The sequence below is a fragment of the Drosophila sechellia genome, chromosome 3L (assembly GCF_004382195.2).
Source record: "Drosophila sechellia strain sech25 chromosome 3L, ASM438219v1, whole genome shotgun sequence".
In the NCBI taxonomy this organism is placed as follows: Eukaryota; Metazoa; Arthropoda; class Insecta; order Diptera; family Drosophilidae; genus Drosophila; species Drosophila sechellia.
This window is the reverse complement of record NC_045951.1, coordinates 20175339-20195057: the sequence shown is the minus strand read 5'-3', so window position 1 is coordinate 20195057 and position 19719 is coordinate 20175339. Positions and strand designations below refer to the sequence as shown.

The 19719-nt window shown below is 42.3% G+C and overlaps 1 protein-coding gene across 2 annotated transcripts; it reads left to right on the top strand.

Moving 5' to 3' along the window:
- Positions 1 to 13133: 13133 nt before the first annotated feature.
- Positions 13134 to 16199, top strand: LOC6616342 (zygotic gap protein knirps). Of its 2 annotated transcripts, none has more exons than XM_032719100.1 (3): positions 13134 to 13443; positions 14178 to 14255; positions 14486 to 16199. In XM_032719100.1, the coding sequence occupies exons 2-3, from the start codon at positions 14178 to 14180 to the stop codon at positions 15689 to 15691; spliced, it is 1284 nt and encodes a 427-aa protein (XP_032574991.1). In that variant the 5' UTR covers positions 13134 to 13443; the 3' UTR covers positions 15692 to 16199. The 2 variants fall into 2 exon arrangements, with proteins under 2 accessions (XP_032574991.1, XP_032574990.1); XM_032719099.1 differs by lacking the exon at positions 13134 to 13443 and adding an exon at positions 13976 to 14076.
- The last annotated feature ends 3520 nt before the right edge of the window (positions 16200 to 19719 follow it).

The window sequence follows — 19719 nt, the reverse complement described above, 5'->3', positions numbered from 1 at the left end:
TTTTGTTTGATAACATTTTATTGTCCGCTTTATAAATTATTGGCGTTTGCCGGGACTCGAGTTGGCATCGGAATCGGGGCAAAAAATATCCTTTTACGTTGTGTGTTTTTAGCATGCAACATGTGTCCAAATTTGTGCAGCATACAAATAAAAACTAAGGGAAAATAACTATGTTGAGTTAGAGGAGATACCCTCACAAAGCAAATTAATATAAAGATATATAATATAAAGATAAATAGAATAATCAAACCTTTGATTAGTGAAATCCGTAGCATAGCAATTGAGCACCTAATAAATTAACTTTACAGGGTATCCAACTGCTTAAATAGTACCCTCCTGAGATGCGACTTGATTTCATAAGTTGTCTTACTTTTTGCCCAGCTTTGCTGAGTTTGCGCTTGTTTTGGCCTTTTAGGGCGCTTTGGCCCTAAAACAGACAATTGAGTGTAGTGTGAAAGTTGCTTTAAATACTCTCGGTATCGGTATCGAGGCGTTCCGATGGCCGAAGGCGCTGGTGGCGACGACTTGTGATGGAATGGGAGGATCTCGAGATGGGGCTGCTGCCACCAAATCAAACCATTTATGTCTGGCTCATGCGACACATTTATCATCGTCAAGTAACGAAACCCACCTGCACCTGTCTGCTGCTAAGAGAACCAGATTGGGGTCCATTGGGTGGGGAATCTTTTGGTTTGGGTGGGGGGGAGGTGGAGAGATCTTTAATTACACATTGTAGCAGGCACACCCGCTGGGCTGAATGGGGTTCCACTTCTCAAAGTCATCTAACTGGAGCCCAGCCATAATAATGAGCTGCAGGGATCCTACACTGCCAGCAACTAAATAACTCTCATATCGAGAACAATGAGAAATCCGTCCGGAATCCGTGGCATCCCATTATGGCTCCGATATGTAGTGTACATATAGGGCTGGCTGAGGAGCGATGCGCATCGATCAATCGAAATGATATAATTATGGCCAGGTCTGAAGGGCGGCTCTGTGTAAATTGATATCAACAAATTACGCGAAAATATTTCAAAAATATTAACGAATGTGAATGATATAATGATGAGGCGATGGATGTCAAAAGGCACTAAAAAAAATAAAATTACAATATATTTGCAACAATTAGCCGTTTTAGGAAAACTGCAAGTGTAACTCAATGAATTTTTAAGTAACAAGAATAGCCTGTTCTTATCATAATTTCTTTGTATATTTGTATAATTATCCTATACTTAAGCAGTTCTGCAATTAATAATGCCAGTTTCATTTACTCAAGATGGCATAAATGTGCAACAAACTATTTTTTTCAGTGCACCTGCTCCACCCTAATTATGCCCAATTTAAAAAGGGTTAATTAAGGCACAAAACGCATTTCGTGTCCTGTGTCCGCCAATGGAGAGCGTTATTAATATGCGACATTTTTGATATCTTTTTGCGTCTGCCCGGGAAGAGGAAGACCGATGCTGTAGAATATACAGAGCGACCAATAATTACATACAGCATTTGTCATAACACCAGATATGGACATCCGATGCTGTTGCGCCGGGCGCGAAACCTTCGAGCCCCGCCAAAAGGCAAAGGCCAGCAGACCAAGGATGCTTTCGAGCCTGGCCAAGATCCGAACTATGCGACAAATGTAAGAGGGGGAAAGAATACAAATCAAAATTGGTAAAAAATGATATAAAGAGGCAGCAGAAGGAAAATTGTAAATATCATCATTGGTCGCAGCCAGCGATCGCTGGGCATTTTATAAGTATAAATAAAACAAAATCATAAATGCTGCACTCAACGATCGTGGAATGGATGGATCCGATCCTGGGTGCTATATAATAATTACAGTTCGCATTCGCATTCGCAAACCCTCTTCAGACGCTTCGCGTTGGAATTCGGAGCATTGTGTCATATTTAATACAGAAATTTTAATTAAACATAATTTGTAAGGAGTGCACGTTGATGCATTCTGCCCGGACACACTGGCCAACTGAGATGGCTCGCAACGATAGCCCGACTTGGGATCGGAATAGAGTAATTCATGGCATCTTATGGTTAGGCCACAACTTGTCTATCATCCGCAGGAATTTCACTTTGATCTTATCGGAACGTGCGAGCAGTGGGTTCCGTGGGTCCAGATAGGTGACAAATGGACGGGTTGATTGCTCTATTTCGAATTAACATTATCTGTCATATTATTTTAATATAAATTTATTCTAAGAATTTAATGGCTGAGTTAGCAAAAGATAGCATAATAATAATAGGTGATTTTATTTGACCACCTTGACTAAATACGTTTAGTAAGGGATTCCAATAGAGTATATTTTCAAATCATATTTAAATATGAATCAGCCTGAGATTAAGGAGTTTTTAGGCCTAGAATACTTCATTCTACGACTTTACTTCCACAACATACCTGAACTTTGGTCCATTATTGGGCTCACCTTCTGTTGGGCTACCACAGCCATGAAGATGCTAGACAATGCCGTTGCAACCCAAATTCAATTCCAAATCGATGCTCGGTGATTATTCAAATGATTTAACTAGTTCACCGCATTTGACCCTCAGAGTGGGCAGCTCTCAAGTTCGCTGGGGCCCAACCCCGAAAATCCGAAATGCGAACTCTAGCTTCCTAAGGTTGCAGAGCCTCCAAATGTGCTCCCCGAAATCGGAGGAGTCGAGCTGATGGCCCCGGGCCATTTGACTGACTGACTTCGACTGCATTACATTTGCAAGACAACAATGGTCATTTTTATACGTTTTTTCGGCGGCGTTGGGCGTTTTTATTTTTACAGATATTGTTTACAATTTCACAAGTCCAGTCCACAAAGGCTGTGCCCTCTCATTGTTGGAGCTGTGGCAAAAATGCTGATATTGATGCCGTAGCTGAAGCTGGAGCTGCTCCAATCATCATTTCGTAGATATTCGCTTGGTGATATATTTTGGGTGAGCGCTTCCGGCAAATCGGAGCCAGTGAAAGGTCAAGATGTGGCCAAGAAAAGCAGCCGGAGCAAGCGGAAAACTGCTGCCCAGGGAGCTGTATCCCATTGGAGTGGGATTGCGAGCGAGAAGGTACAGTCTTTACCATTTAAGACAAATTCGAGAACAGAAATCTAATAGATTCAACATTCTAGTTGGATTCTAATGGGAAGGTTTGTTTTACATTAACTATATAGTACATCTGAATTGGGTTTCAAAAATGTTCATGGAAGGTGCAAGTTTTTGAATGTATTTAAAAACGTTTGTTTAAACTACTCTATTATTAACGCGTTTGATTTTATGTGAATTTTATGTGATTTTTATATTTACTTTCCTAGTAAATCTATTTGCTCTCTAAGTATTCAAAGTAAGCCAACGGCGGGAACGTTGTGAGGAGTCTCCACTGTACATCGAAATAAACAAATCAAAGTGAGCCAATGTTGGCCAATGGAAGAGCCTTCTTCTTCCTCGCGTTCGATTTGCGGTATGTGCTCAATTTTCCATAACATATTTGATCGCAGCGATCTTTGCAATCGCCTCTGACTTTCCACTTTTCCCTTTGTTCGCTGCTTTTGTTCGTGTGTGAGAAAAACTTATCGAATCGTGGCTATCGTTTCGGGATTCGGATTCGGGCTTTCTGCTTGGCATTCGGCTTTGGTTTGGGATTGAGCTTGGGCTTGGGTTCAAATTAAAGCCAGGTGACCACGAGGCCAACGAGCTGACAAACCTTTCGGTTCGGAATGCCTTCACACACGAAGATGATCTCGCTGCTGGCTGGCGGATATTATATGTTAGTATATAGTATTTGACAGCCTCCAGATAAACCACATTCGAGATCATTAATTGCCGATCTTTTCGCTCCAAAAACTGCCCGAAAGTAGGATTCGAACTGGGCTCGCGTCGGGAACTTGGGGTTTGGGGCATGGGAAAGCGCTCGGGAGCAGATCATTCAACTCCCACAGACACCCACACCCACACGGCGTGGCACAAATGGCAAAATCCAGCAGACATCAAACAATGATCACGAGTGGTGCTCTGCCGTTTTTGCTTTTGTTTTTTATTTTATTTTTATCTTTGCCCTGGTGGTGCGGGTGCGGTTTGCTTTGCCTTTGAGTTTTCGGAATGGGTTTGAGTTTGACTTTGCTTTTGGGCCAGATCGATGCTGGCCGGCTGGCTGATGATAACCAGTGACTATGACTCGCCTTGGCCTGGCTTTGAATTGTTACACTAAGAAGAAGTGTAAGAAAATCAATGGATAAATAAATAATTTAAGGATTTTACAATTTAAACAAAAACAGGGACCGTTTACAGCTAAGTTCTAAGCTTTTAATTAAATAAAATGTTTTGGCTCTAAAAAGGCCTAATTAATACATTGTTCGATTTGCTTGATTAAATGTGTGGCATGTGTTGATAAGAAAACTTGTAATCCATTCACTTTTAGGGAATCTGAAAGAAAGGACTTCTATTTAAAGAGAATACATTTTTTTTAAGTGTGTCTACCTTATTTTACCTAAGGCCCTTGCGATTGAACTTGTTCCACATTTCGATTGTAATGCTAACGGAGAAAGAGAGGCAGAAAGTGCTGGCCAAGACAAATATGATTTTCAATTTGCGGCGATCGCTTTCACAAGATTTGCATTCCACTTTGCATCTGAAACTGGGCAACTCCCTCGAGCCGTTCGAAAGCCATCAAACACTTGAACAAACGCCAAGTCAAAGTTCAACTGGGTTCGACTTCTTAGCTTTTCCCTGGCTCTTAGCCGTTGTGGCTCATTAAAACGTCACTCCAGTTGCGGCCATTGCATGTGCACTTCGTGCTGCATTTGATGCAGCGGAAAACTGCGTTTGCCACAAATCAAAATATTTATGGCCAGCGCGGCTAATGAGTGGCGGTCCGAAATGCTCGATATACCACCCAAGTCGGTTATAGATGCACCGCATAAATAGCCACAAAGTGTGCCGTAAAAGTCCAACGCGATCATCAAAATGTTCCTCTTTAGTGGCAGCTCCTCGGGAGGATCGGGGACACCGGCCACTTGGGACCTGGGCCACCTGCCTGGAGCAGCCCTGTTTATCAGGCACAGTCCCGTGTACAAAATGCTATGCAAATTTGGTTTTTATTTGCCCACTGCTGCCAGAACAAGTGCAAAAGTCCGACGCGTTCCCATTCCCAGGTGGCCAAACACTGAGGAATATTACGTGAAATGGGAGAAATGTTGCTGTAAAATATATCAAATATTATATCTAACAAATTTATTCATTTATTGTGACTATAGTTAACATAAAAGTGAAATTATTAAAATTAGTTTACTCAGTTATTGTAAATACATGATTTATAAATGAATATATAATGCTAGCAATATAATGAAATATCTTACCATAAATTATCTTTAAATTTTACAAATAGTTAAAACTATTTTGTTTTTGTTCTTGCTCTTTTTCCACAGATATATAGTGAAGATCTTAAATGCTTCATTAAAACTCAAAGTCTGTTTTGATCTGCTTTAAAAGTAGAACCGAACTAATTTGCATTTCCGTGCAGCTTAGGCCCCAGCTCGATTCGCGGATTCCATCGACGATGGCCAGTATGTATGTCCATGGTGCAGTGGACCATTTACAGAAAGTCAACTCTGGATTTTATGTGTGTTTGGCATTTGCGAAATGCGTTCGCATGCACATTTGAATCAATCGCTGAGTCAGATTGGTTTCCTCCTTTTTCTCAGTTTTTACGACTGCAGAGAGATTGGGATACCGGTTGGTGGACTGGCGAACTGCGATGCTTTTGAACTGCACTGATATCGTTTCGATTTGACATTTAGCATCGCTAATTCATGCGAAATCACCCGAAGATTATGTTCATAAGCACACATTACGATTGCACGTTTATTATAATTTAGGAGTTTACTCCTTGATCGCATCGAATGCGACCAGTTGAGGCCTTGGGAAAGTCGGTGACAAAGGCATTTTGCAGTGGACGAGGATGGGGATGCGGCCGAGGTGAAACCACTTAGTGCTGAATAATTTAGATAGGACTGTTTAGTTTGTGTAATTCCTTTTTACGAGCAGGTGACCTGGAAAGGTACTGAGCGAAAAGAGATCGCCAAATGGTCAAAATGGACAAATGGAGCTGCAGAGATAAGGGACTTCGAGTGGGTATAGAGAAAGTGAGATGTGGGACATGGTCAACTTTCCCTTGACAGGCGGGTCATTTTTCATAAGCCTAATATGAAAATTATATATTTAATAAAACGTGTAGTTTAAGCCTCTTAATTTTATAGTCAAAAGACTGGTCTTAACTCGTAAGGATGGATCTTAGTTCGTTCTTTACTTATACGTATGTTTAGGGCTTCGTGGAACTACCGCAACCGTCTTCATTCTATCCCTATTTAGCAAAGATCTATGCGGTCAGCGAAACCACATTGGTGGGTGGATAACGATGCTGAGCCGCCAAAGGAACCACATCTCCAAGCGTTTGAAGTTCGATGCGCTCGTTTGTGACATGCACGGTTCCAGCAATCAAGGAGGGGAAAATCTGCGGTGGGGTGGTGCAGAATCGGGAAAAGAAGCACCTAGCGGGGAGCTTCACTGTGGCCCGAAAGACAGGCGATGCGGTACTGTCTTCGCACTAATTGAGCATTTAAATGCAGCGTAATTACTTCTCTAACACCTTCATCAGAGGCAACCGTCAACGGCTCGCCTTTGATGCGGATGCGCACTGCAAATTAGCATATAAATTGTCCCGTGTGAACATAAAATCAAATGACATGTGAGTTTGTCAAAAAAGCCGGCTCAAAGTGCCGCTGCAAAGCCGAGTCGTCTTGGCCACAAAAGCTGGCGGAAGGACATGATAAGGTGGAAAAATGCAGTCATTAGCATAGCGAACGTGCAGCTAATTGGAAATGGAACAGATCAGCATGAATGAAGTGGAAATGGGCATGGGAGTCCAGTACTCACTCGGCCAACTTGGAAAATCGAAGGTTAATCGCATGTAGACCCCTAAATTCTGGCCACCGGCGCCAGCCAGACGTCTTTATTGCCGATCACGGGTCGATGTGGTGCATTTTAAATCGGCCAAAGGGCACACAATTAATTAATAGTATAACAGTTAGACGAAACAACTGAATGCAGTTACACAGGAAAAAAAAGGATTGAGATTAATGGATGGTATACAAGTTTAAGGAAGCACAGATCAAGTTATCTGGAAATCACAATTACAAAGCTAAATTAGCAAAGAGACTTTATATATTGAACCATAACTGAACTATACAACGTTAGCAGTTTTCTGTGAATACAGAGAATAATGTGATATTTTTAATGGTTCCTTAAAAGATAGAAGAAGTTATCTTGACAACACATTTACTAAACCAAATTTGCAATAGATTTTTTACACTTAACCATAACTTAATTGAAGGATTTTATCAGTTTTTTGTGGTTTCAAGAAACATTTTATTTATTCATTTATTATTTTTTCCCAGTGCACTACTCAATTTCATTCAACAGTCTTTAGCCAGGTCTATGAAGTGTGGGCGAGTTTTTTGACCCGTTGGCGGGCAGGAAATGCAGCGCGTTCTGAATGCCAAGGCGTATTCCAAATGATCGTTCGATGGTCAATGGTCGACGTTCGTTGGCAACCCTTTCCCCAATCAACCCCTCCCCCCACCCACTATTGGTTGAATATCGTTGCATAAATGCGCTTTGCATAACTGAGTACTTTTGTACTCAACCTCAAAGCAAACGATGACGTTGACGACTGGCGCTGCCGCCGCTTTTGGGGCGTTTGCTGCACTTGTTGGCATGAAACGGCAGATGACTCCCAACACTGGAAAAAACTACTTATATAACAATGTCACGGATACTTGAAAGAGTTAATAAAGCAGTATCTGTTTATTAAGAATTAAATTAATTTTTTGTTTAACTCAAAATATTGTCTGCAAATCAATGCTCATCAGGGGAAATCCTATGTTTTCAGTGATTGAAGTTAATTCTAAAAAAAAAGATAGGGGGGGGTGGATCCGGGGGTATCCGGTCAGATTTTTTATGGGCGATCATTAAAATCGATAAGAGAAATCATATTTATACCCAATGAAATATGTTTCCAGGAAACTTATGTGTGGGCCACGGACTGTTTGCAATTGCCTGGGAATCAAAGTTGGGCTTGTGATCGAACTGATCGTGCCAGAAATAGAAAATAGGTGCCGGAAAAGAGTTTGTAACCTTAAGAAAATTGTATATTTTTATTGTTAAGCTAATTTTGCATTAGAACTTAGCGGATATATAAAGACATCATAAGTATGAGTATTTATCGGATAATAAACCAAATGTAATTACTGTTTTCGGAAGTTATGTAATCGCGTTTGGTATTACAATTCTCTTCGCAGAAAGATCATGATTCTATTTTGCTCCCATGTTGCTTACTTTCGCCGCGATAATTATGATCCTATAGACCAACCTGGGTATAACCAAAGTCATGTTGGCTAATCTGGCTTCGTAGTAAGGGCGATTTCGTAGGACGGATCGCTCGAGATCACGATGCTCAGTGAAACGAGGAATTCCCGGCAGGCTGTCCATTGACGGCGTTTTTTCCCAGTTAGCTTAACTTGCTTGCGGCTTAGATAGATTATCGAGCATTAGACCAGGATTACGGGTCGGTGTTGTGCCAGGCAGTCAGCCGGCGAAGTCCTTCGGGGTCGCTATCTCATCGACTTGTGCAATCTGTGTAAATTCCAAAGCCAGGATCCGATCAAACAAGTCCCGAGTCGCCGGCCAGGCGGATTTAATTGAGATCAGCCACCCAGCCAGCCAGCGACGGAAACTGTGTGAAAAACCGCGAAACGCTTTGGAAAATTTGCCGCATTTCCCGCCTGGCTGGAAATTTGATTGCCAAACCGCAGCTCCGACTTCCGCTCGTTGGTTTTGCCCAGTCCCGGAGCAGAGTTTAATCTCAAACATGTGGGTACTTCGGTTTACATTAACATATAGTTAGCGATCTTAGATCTCCGGACTGTGATCCGTGGGAAGTTTGGTCCAAGCCAGACTCGCACTGAAACTGAAACTAAACCTGAGGGAAACTCCTCCAACGGAAAACTCGCAGATTTGGCGAAAGGCTTAGATCGGAACTATTTCCATTCCATCCGCTCACCGGATCGGATAAACCCTACTGTCATAATTGTAGCGTAATTATTATTTATGCTGTCACACTCGATTATAAATCTCATATTTGCCAAATGTCTTAGGAGCGTTTTCAACCCCTTTGCGCCAGCATTGTTCGCCTTTTGTGCTGCCATCAATAATCATATTTCGGAATTTGCATAATTTCATAATTCCAATACAATATCAATTGTCCGATCTAGTGATAAGCCGAAGAATTCCCGCCGAGAGAATCAATAAACGCTGGCCATATATCAAATACAAAGCCCGCTAAACCATCGAAACGAGTTTTAGGTGAGAGGAACATCGAAAGCGTAATGAAGACATTACTGAAACACAATTAAACACAAGACATTTGTCAGGCGAAACCGAACCAACCACATATCAAAGACATTGAGAACTTCCAGATGCCTTGAGAAATTAGCCAAACAAGTTTTATTGACTTTTCCTAGTCCCCAAGCTGAATTTCTAATTTTTCGAGAATGTGCGCAAAAAGTAAATCTAATATATATAAAACTAATCACGGAGTAGGGTTAGTTCGGCTGAAAAATAATTTTGATACCCTGCAAAAACCAATAATAATAAAGAAATAATAGTTACTTTAGAATATCGATGCTCTTTAGAAATGTTTAACAATTTTTAAACTTTAAAAGAAAGCAAGAAATGATATATACTACCCAAAATAACTTTTAATACATTATAAAAAAAATAATACATGCCAGATCAATTACTTAACTACATGAAGCTTCAGTACATTCTAAACTACACCGGATAATAATAGTGCTTAAACCGAAAAATTCTTAATTTACACCGATGTGAGATAGAAAAGCCGTTGTGTGTGATAAATATTTTCCGCCTCCAATTTTATATAACGAAATGCCGAGGTTCTCCTGCAGCCGCCCGTCGCCGGCCATCACAGCTATTTTTACTATATAATGAAACCTGAACAGTCATCGGAGATAATGAACGCATCTCAGTCCATCAGCTCGATGCCTTTGTTATCCAACGTGATGTGATTCATTGGATTATCTGAGGCATTATGCCCAAATCTGTGGCCTGTAAGCCATTAATTTACTAATTGTAATGTTGCCCATCGAATATTTAGCAGAATCCAGCTGAATCTTATCTTTGTGGACCAGGCCAGCCGGACAGATGAGCAGCCCGTTGTGTAGGATATCGAAAATGCAAATTCCTCGCACATAATTACAATAACAAAGATGGCAAAACAAAATGCTAAGTCCGAGCTGTTAAATCAAAAATATGCAAATTACCTTTGTGAGCGAATACGAGTCTGAAAATCGAATCCGAACAAGTTCGGACGGACCTGGGTTCGATTTGATTGATATGTGCTGGTTATACAGTCATTTGGCCAAAATGATGCAATCAAAACTATGTAAATGCGAACGGGGGCCTCTCGGCTTCTCTGACATTTCGAGTATTTAAGGCTGATATGGCAATATAGCCAGAAATCCGGAACCGTGCGGATCGGAAGGGGTTATATTCATACCTAGGCACAATTTAGTAGCTGCCATTTCCGACAGCTTCTGCCTTTTTACGACATTGGGCAATTAAGCCAAAGTTGAAAAGTCAAAAAGTCAGCGCAGATTTGTGCGTTACTTTTTTATTGTGTTTTTTACCAATCGACCGTTTTTTAGCCTTCTAGTAATATGCTTGCCTTCAGGCTATTTCCCGGGAAAATTTGTCATTTTTTACGCAACTCCGCGGCGGCAATTGACTTTTTTATATGAGGTCCTGGTTCTGGTTCAGACCCGCTGTCTTTCAAGGTGAAGACATATGCCGAGATGCAGCCGTTTTATCCCTTTTCCGCTTAAAAAATTGCGGATGGGTGGATGGATGGGTGGAATTCGGGTGCTCTTGTTTGGCTCGGGTTATAACCATCGGCTGCTCGACAATTTTTATGGTTACGACCGACCGGCCTGACTTTATGACTCGCACGGCCCACAGCGAGCAAACGTGGCCCGAACGCAGGCTGAGTTTTTTAGTCCAATTCTTGTGGGTACCTAAGCCAACGATTTCGTTACCTAATCGCGGGATCAGCTTACCTAAGCTGCAGATTATCCTAGGATCATAATTATGACGGCGGACGCGACACTCGGCTCGGTTTTTTTTTTAATATTTTTGAAAGATGCGAACGCATTGCTGGGCGGCAAAAAACTTAAGCCGGGGATTAAACCGGATTAAAGTCACATTGTTCTCATTTTTTCCTCTCCTTTCGGGCTAACTAATTACCCCGGAAAAATTACCCATTTGGCTTGCGCGGAAATTCGCGAAAACGCCTCAACTGCGTTTTTTGCAACGAATTTTCGACAACGAGTCTTTTTTATGGTGTGAGAAAATAGAAAAAAAACGGTGGGCAATAAAAATGAATCGATTAGAAAAAAATGTGGGTGGCTGAGCGAAAAACGAGATGCCGGAATCGAAGCGAAGGATGGTTCTAGTTGCTTTTTGACTTTTTTACAAGCCTTTTGTGCGTTTTTTCCCGTTTTTACGCGGAATTCCTCTGCCTGATGCAACAATTGAAAGTCAAATGGGAAAACTTCTGGGAAGTCAGCTAACGAGTTTTTGTTAAGAGTATACCTTAGACATGGTTTAGTACATCGGTTGTAGTTTTATATTTTATAATACTAGCCACACTTCGGAGTGAAAAAGTCAAGGTTCCTGTCTTTTGGTTTGAACAACCCTTTCGGTACAATGCACGTCCATAAAAGGGTTAAGCACATCGGTTAGCGGCATAAAAGGGTTAAACAGGTAGCTCCTTTTTCCCTTTTGGCTCCGAGCAAACAACTATAAATATTCGTAAAAAGAGTTAAGTGCCGCCATAAGGCTCTTTGTTTACACAAAGGAGAAATTATGTTGGAAGTTGACTTTTAAAAGGGTTACAATTAAATTCGATTGATATTTGTATTTTATTGAGTAGAATGATGAAGAAGGTGAGGAAATTTTTATAATATATAAAGAAAATTTTGTGATACCTTTGCGAAATATTACTTTACTAAAATGTAATAATTATAAAATTATTAAAATAATTATATTCTATTCATATTCAATTTGTATGATTTAAACCTATTTTTGTATGCTATTTTATATGCGGCTTGCAAATTAACTACTTTTATATGACTCATTCTGAATCCGGGTAATAGCCCGTCTAAATAGTATTTTTTATAACTTTTCGGACGCAATTACATACTCATTACTACTCAACTATCATTTTATAGGTATGAATCAATGCTGATATCTTATTGATTAACTTCTAATTTAAGCGTTTCAATTTATTGCTAAGTCGCGGCTATGCAAATTTTAACATATTTACTGAAATCTTGAGAATCATTTTGTGAATCACACAGTATGAGGGAAAATTTCCGGCGAAAAAAGGGTTTTGAAAATCAAACTAGGCGCTAGGCATACAGGCAACTCTAAATGTATCCAAAAACCGGCGGACTTTGAAAAGAGAACCCCAAGCGAATTGGCCTCCAACCATTTCGATTTCGAGCGGCCAAAACGGCTCCGCCCATGCCAAAAAAAATGAGCAGCTGTTAAAAATGAAGTCAATAGCTTAGTGGAGGTGGTGTGTGTGTGTGTGGTGTTCGAGTGAGTGAGAAATCCAGCCGCCCTTAGCACGCGAGTATCTTTAATAAATAAACGAATAATATCAGGGCCATGCAAATAGCCAGATTACAGGGGACTCAAAATCTCGAGAGAGAGAGAGTGAGCGTGAGATCTGAATGAGTGAGTGTTTTCTATTCATTCAATAACAGAGCGCTAACATTCTGCTAACATTTCGCTCGAGTGGGGTTCGAACTCAATGCGCATGTGTGCGTGCTCGATCGCTCTCTCACTCGATCCGAGTCTTAAAGGTGGTGGTTTCAGCCGTGATTTATCAGAGAGCTGGGGCTGAAAACTGGTAAGTCTGCGTTGGTGTGAGTGCGAGTACATAAGCCAAAGAGTTCGGCCAGTAGGCGAAACACAGAAACGCTTCTTGCCAGTCGAACCTCTCAGCCAGAAATCAGTCGTCAGCTAGTAGCCGAAGTGTCAGTTACACACATCGAGGGTTCCCAAACCGCGTTGCTCCGGCGATCAAAAACCACACATCCCATCAAATCGTATCCAAAACTATAATCAAAGTGTTGAAAACCTGAATCACTCAGACTGATTGAAAAGTGCTTGCAAACCCAAAAAAAAAAAAACAAAAACAACAGACACAAACTGCCAAAGTGAGAAAACGTGCAGCAACGATCGCGAATCGCTGCAATTAAAAAGTCGTCATAAACCTAGTGCCCATCCAGCAACAACAAAAAAAGCAAAAAGGTAAGTTCTGAGCGAGGGAGACAACATGAGATCAAAGTCAATTCACGGTTCTTGTTTTTGGGTCGCGGCCGTCGGCAGATTTTACGATCCCTTGTGCACTACTTATATTTTTTACTGTTTCACGCGAAAAACTAACGGCCAAATTTCCATCTTTTCCCTATTTTTTTGCGGCCCGAGGCCGCGTGAAAAAAATCACAATTTTCATAAGCCGAATTTTCAATTTTTTGTTTGACTCGGGAAAAATCGGCGTGAGTTTTTATGGCCGAACGTCAAGGTCTGGACTGCTGCTGCATTTTTTTAGGGAACACTATTTTCGCAGCACTCGTAATGACTTCGAATAAAAAAGAAAATCTACCTGAGTTTTATGACTGGACAGCGCGAAAAAAATGAAAATGAACGCATAGGGTTGCATAATCCGGCAGCTTAAGTTTTTTGGCCTGTTGTGATCATAAAAAACGCCCATCCTGTCTAGTATTTCCCAGTTTCCTATATATATCCTGGCCCGCCTAGAGCTCAGCATCAGTTGCTCAGCAGCATTCCAAGCGAACAGATCATACAGCAGATCCTCACAGCGATCGTGAGAAAAGCATTCAAAATTCCAACAAATATCATTCCAAAATGGTGTTCAACTTGGTTAGTGTCCAGAGCCGTTCGCCTCCTTGTGGATTACACATATACCTCTCGACCAGTGGATTAAACCCTTACTAACGCGGGATTTCTTTACTATCTTCCAGATGAACCAGACATGCAAAGTGTGCGGTGAGCCGGCGGCGGGCTTCCATTTTGGCGCCTTCACCTGCGAGGGCTGCAAGGTAAGTTGTGTCTCAAGAAATACATTGACAAATGAATAGCCAGAGAATGAATAGAACTAGAGACCCCAAGGGGTTAGGTTTCAGATACATGTTCGAGGAACAGGCCATCGGCGATTCAAATCGTTGTCTAAAACATTGGCCTTAAGTTCTTGAATGAATTTCTGCTCTGCCCCTAATCAGTTTCATACCACTTAACTAACCCACATTCTTCCTTCCCTTTGCCATTGCAGTCCTTCTTTGGCCGCTCTTACAACAACATCAGCACCATCAGCGAGTGCAAGAACGAGGGCAAGTGCATCATCGACAAGAAGAACCGCACCACCTGCAAGGCGTGCCGCTTGAGGAAGTGCTACAACGTGGGCATGTCGAAGGGGGGATCCCGCTACGGACGTCGCTCCAACTGGTTCAAGATCCACTGTCTGCTGCAGGAGCACGAACAGGCCGCCGCAGCGGCGGGCAAGGCGCCTCCATCAGCGGGTGGCGTATCGGTGGGTGGTGCCCCGTCGGCCTCCTCCCCGGTGGGCTCGCCACACACACCCGGATTCGGGGACATGGCCGCCCATCTGCACCACCATCATCAGCAGCAGCAACAGCAGGTGCCGCGTCATCCACATATGCCTCTGCTGGGCTATCCCAGCTATCTGCCCGACCCATCCGCCGCCCTGCCCTTCTTCAGCATGATGGGCAGTGTACCGCACCAGTCGCCCTTCCAGCTGCCCCCGCACCTCCTCTTCCCAGGCTACCATGCCAGTGCTGCCGCTGCAGCGGCTTCTGCTGCGGATGCCGCTTACCGCCAGGAGATGTACAAGCACCGCCAGAGCGTGGATTCCGTTGAGTCGCAGAATCGCTTTAGTCCTGCCAGCCAGACACCAGTGGTGCAGCCCACCTCATCGGCCCGCCAGTCGCCCATCGATGTCTGCCTGGAGGAGGATGTTCACTCCGTGCACAGCCATCAGTCGTCCGGAAGCCTCCTGCATCCCATTGCCATCCGAGCCACTCCCACCACTCCGACTAGCAGCAGCCCGCTGACTTTTGCGGCCAAGATGCAGAGCTTGTCTCCCGTTTCGGTTTGCTCCATTGGCGGTGAAACTACCAGCGTTGCGCCAGTGCATCCCCCCACCGTTTCCGCCCAAGATGGACCCATGGATCTGAGCATGAAGACCTCGAGGAGCTCCGTGCACAGCTTCAACGACAGCGGCTCCGAGGATCAAGAAGTTGAGGTGGCTCCGCGCCGGAAGTTCTACCAACTGGAGGCCGAGTGCCTGACCAGCAGCAGCAGTTCCTCCCACTCCGCCGCCCACTCACCGAACACCACCACCACCCATGCAGAAGTCAAGCGGCAGAAGCTAGGTGGTGCAGAGGCCACCCACTTCGGTGGCTTTGCGGTGGCCCACAATGCGGCTAGTGCCATGCGGGGAATATTCGTGTGTGTCTAAGTACACGGCGAAAAAACCAAGTGGGAGGAGTCGCCCCAAAAACCCTCGTTGTTTATTTTTTGTTACTTAAAGAAAATGTAAATTTATTCGTGTGCTCGCTCGCACTTAGGGAAGTGGAAAGAGATAGGGACAGACAGGTTTTGCTGGAAAGAGACATCCTGACCAGGTAGTTGCATTGCACTCGCACACATACACCTATAAACCATCACACACACACTCACACTAACCTATTGAGCTCGGATCCAAAAATTATTTTTATGAAAACGTTAAAATTGTAAATATATCTTTGAGCTTGTTTGCAATTGTATTTTAAAGTTAGCCGGCGGAAGAGCCGTAGAAGTAGTAATCATTCCCACCCTCAAATGCTATTGTACATAAAAATTGTTAAGTCTAAGAATGATCTTTATTGTCTCTAAGTATTTTATTATAATTTAGTCCTAGTTATGGTATGTCTAATGATTGGCATTTAGTTTTATACAAAGAAAAATAAAAACTATTAAAAATTAAACTTTTGTCGTTTCAAATGCTTTTGGGTGTATTTTCGAACTATCTATTTAAAATTACAGAATACACAAATACATTTCTACAGTTTTTGCTTACGGATAATTGAACTAAATTATTTACAATGTCGTCTTGAAACTCATTAATTCCAGGGCACGTTTACTTCGGTGTTGCTTTCATTGATTTAATTTTAGTTGTGACTTCATTGAAAAATGTGTTTAAATTACAAAACATGCAGTTTAAGCCACTTGGGAAGATTACTTTAAAAAATACTAAAAAAAAACATTTTCGTAGTACCTTAAAGTTAACGAACCCTTCGGATTTGTTTACCCCACTTAAGCACATTATTATGGACCATATGCCAGGTGCAAACTATCTTTCGGATGTATCTGCTACCGCACATTCCATAGGATCAAAGCCAATAAATTATTTACGTATTCAGCTACCGCTCTTGTTTCAAAATCAGTTCTGTTCGAGCATGCGAGCATATATCTATATACATATATCTGATCGGCGGTGTCTTTGGCTCGATGTTCGTTAACCACGGGCCAAATGGGCGTGGCCTGTCAATGGCAACACCAAACAGAGACGGAAAACAAATGCTTTGGCATAAATTCAATCAACATTCGGTTGCAAGTCGATCGGCGATGGCCGATAATAAAACCGATATAGCAGCCGTTAAGTGCCTTGCTGTGCCTGCCTATTGCACTCGCGATTGCTGTAAGGTAGTTGTGTAGTAAATTAAAAATGCCACAAATGTTACGCACAGAAATTCGATGCTAGCCCCCCTAAGCTCCATGTTTTATATGCTGCGGTCATGAGCATTAGGCCTATGCCAGTGCCTCCGATATGGGCCGACTCGATATCTCCGGCAGTGCCGATTCTGCCTGGCAGTGCGACCACGTGCTGCTTCAAATAATAAACTTTATATTAACACATACAAAAGTCATACGCCCCGTTGATGGCCAGAATTTTAATCACTTAATTAGGCGGCTGACTGGTCGATCGGGCCGAACTTTGTTTATGGCCCGACGGCCTGACTGGCTGACTGACTGCCTTATCCACCCGATGATGAATGGGACAGTCGGCCGCGGCACGAGAACTATGCAGGATCCCCGGCTTTCTTGGATGCAAAATATCGTAATGCTCGACATTGGCTGTGTCAAAAGTAATACCCGTGAGGCGTCAGTGACAATAAACCATCCAAGTGGGATTTGGAAGTATCGGTCCGTGGTGGAGAGATGGGCAGGCGAACAGCATATCATCAATATGCATGATGGGGCCTATATATGGGTTAAACGGGGAGGAGGGGCGGTTGGATGAGCAGCGCACGCCATTGTATCGCTGACGATCGCATTCCGACGTGTGTTTTGTCGTCATTGTTTCTAAATTTATTTTTATAGTTTATTAAAGAGTCATAGTAAAATAAAATAAATACAATACACTCGAGCCATAGAAGTCAATATACGCTTAAGTAGGTTTCACATAAAACAAAAACAGCAAATGCAAATATATTAGCCTAGTATGAAAATAATATGCCCGCCCATCTCTACGCTTTGGCAAGAAATAAAAAAAAAAAGTGTTGAAGCAAATTAATATTTCTTATTTTGGATACCAAAATTTTCCCTAATAAATAGTACTAAATTAAGATCAATTGACAGAATATTTACTTGAGAGTAGCTAGTTAGAGTAGTTAGGTATATCCCATTTAACTCAGTTCTAGTCCAGATTTAACGTCTAGATATGGCGCCAAATCAAGTTCGCTTCCTAAGTCTTTTGTTTAGCATTCGATAAAATTAATGGAACGAGTTCAGCTTTCTTTATGACCGATAAGAAGCACACGCCTCAATAATAACAAAGCTTGCGTCTAATTTCAGTATTCTTTAACCCGATGTCTGGGTATATCGATATCATTCGTCAAGTTTGTTGCCCAAGACTTTCGTTTTTTGGGTTCACCTTGCTGTCAAACTGAAAAATTGGTTCATTTGCCTCATCGCCCAAATCTCTCCAATCAAAAACCCATTTAGACAAGAAAGACGAGAAGAATGAGACAGGCGGAGGGAAATAAAATCGATTCAGCATTAAAATGGGCTGAAAGTATAACATTTCAAAATTTTATTGACTGTCAAAATGCAGGCGCCGAACGAAAATGTCCGTAGACAACCGGGCTAGATCAAGTTACCTGGCGCCAAAGGGGTCTTTCAAGATGCTTTATTGACCCCGTGTAGGGTATCCATGTGTGTGAGTGTGCTTGTCTGGTGATCTATGATAGATGCAATACTAAGAGAGTTCCCCGAGTTATGGACAAAGACTCGGACTTGAACTGCGACTCGGGCTGAGCACATCTTTAAAAATAGTTCAAGACAAGCACCTGCAAATGCCTTTTTCTACGGGTATTCGCATTTAATTATTTATGACCGTTCGCAATGCTAATGCTCCATCGGTTAAAGCTTTCAAATTAATTCATGCAAGACATATATAATACGCGCGCAGTAAGAACATGTTTATTAAATTAAATAATTGCAGCCGTAGTGGAGTGGCATCGCGCTGAAAAAATAAATTCCCAATTTGCATTCGATCGCTGACAATGGAATTGAAGAAACAATATAGAAAAAATCGCAAATATTATTGACACATTATATGGTGGAAACATGTCTTTAATGAGAAATTATGCAAAGATTTGCATAAAATTTTGTTAAAAGCAAGTCAGCAATCTGAACAGAGTCAATGCCTCAACCGCTTTTGCGTCCGGTAGCGGCCTTAATTACCGCCGAGATTCTCTAGAGGGTAAGGGGCGTGTTCGTAGACTCACAACTCTCTGACAAATAGTCAAAACAAACTATGACATACCGCATCATATTTATATCTTCAGGTGCCAGTTGGACTGAAGAGCCGAGATCATTAACTTTCAAGGAGTCGTGGATTGAGGAAGCAAAAATGAAACTTATATTAATAGTGGTTCTGGTACTGAAAGATTGTTTTAGTACAGCTAAACCGTGTATTATAGCTTTTTCCTTCGCTAATTTCATTTAGCTATAATCCGTATATTAAGAGTTGCATTTAATGAACTGCGATGTGTGGCACTTCCCACTTGACCCCAGAGCTGAACTCTTTCTCTGCCTCTTTTCCTTAACCATATTCCGACTGCATTTCAGTGCTATCCCAAGATCCGATCGGATGACGGACAGTTCCATTGTTCTTCCACCCAGCAAGACATTAACCCACTTAATGTGGCCGGGAGAACGCAGAGTCCGAGTTGGGCAAATCACATGGCACATGGCCAATCGGAGGCTCATCTTTATTGATTTCGAATCCGCCGCCACCACCTTTAACCCCCTTTTCGGTTGGACGGATCGAATGGAAAAACAAACTCAGAGCTTTGGGGGCGCTTGGCTCACACGAGATCGGATTTGGCCAAAAGGGATTCCTGGCCCGGAGTTGGCTTAAAACTGGCGCTGGTAATTAGTGATCTGGTGCACTTGATATGCACCTTAATTTAAACATTTCGTACACACCCAGTCGGGGCA

Excerpts from the sequence above, each read along its gene's own strand:
- LOC6616342 (XM_032719099.1), top strand. Across the intron at positions 14,256-14,485 it reads TCACCTGCGAGGGCTGCAAG|TCCTTCTTTGGCCGCTCTTA; the intron begins GTAAGTTGTGTC and ends TTGCCATTGCAG.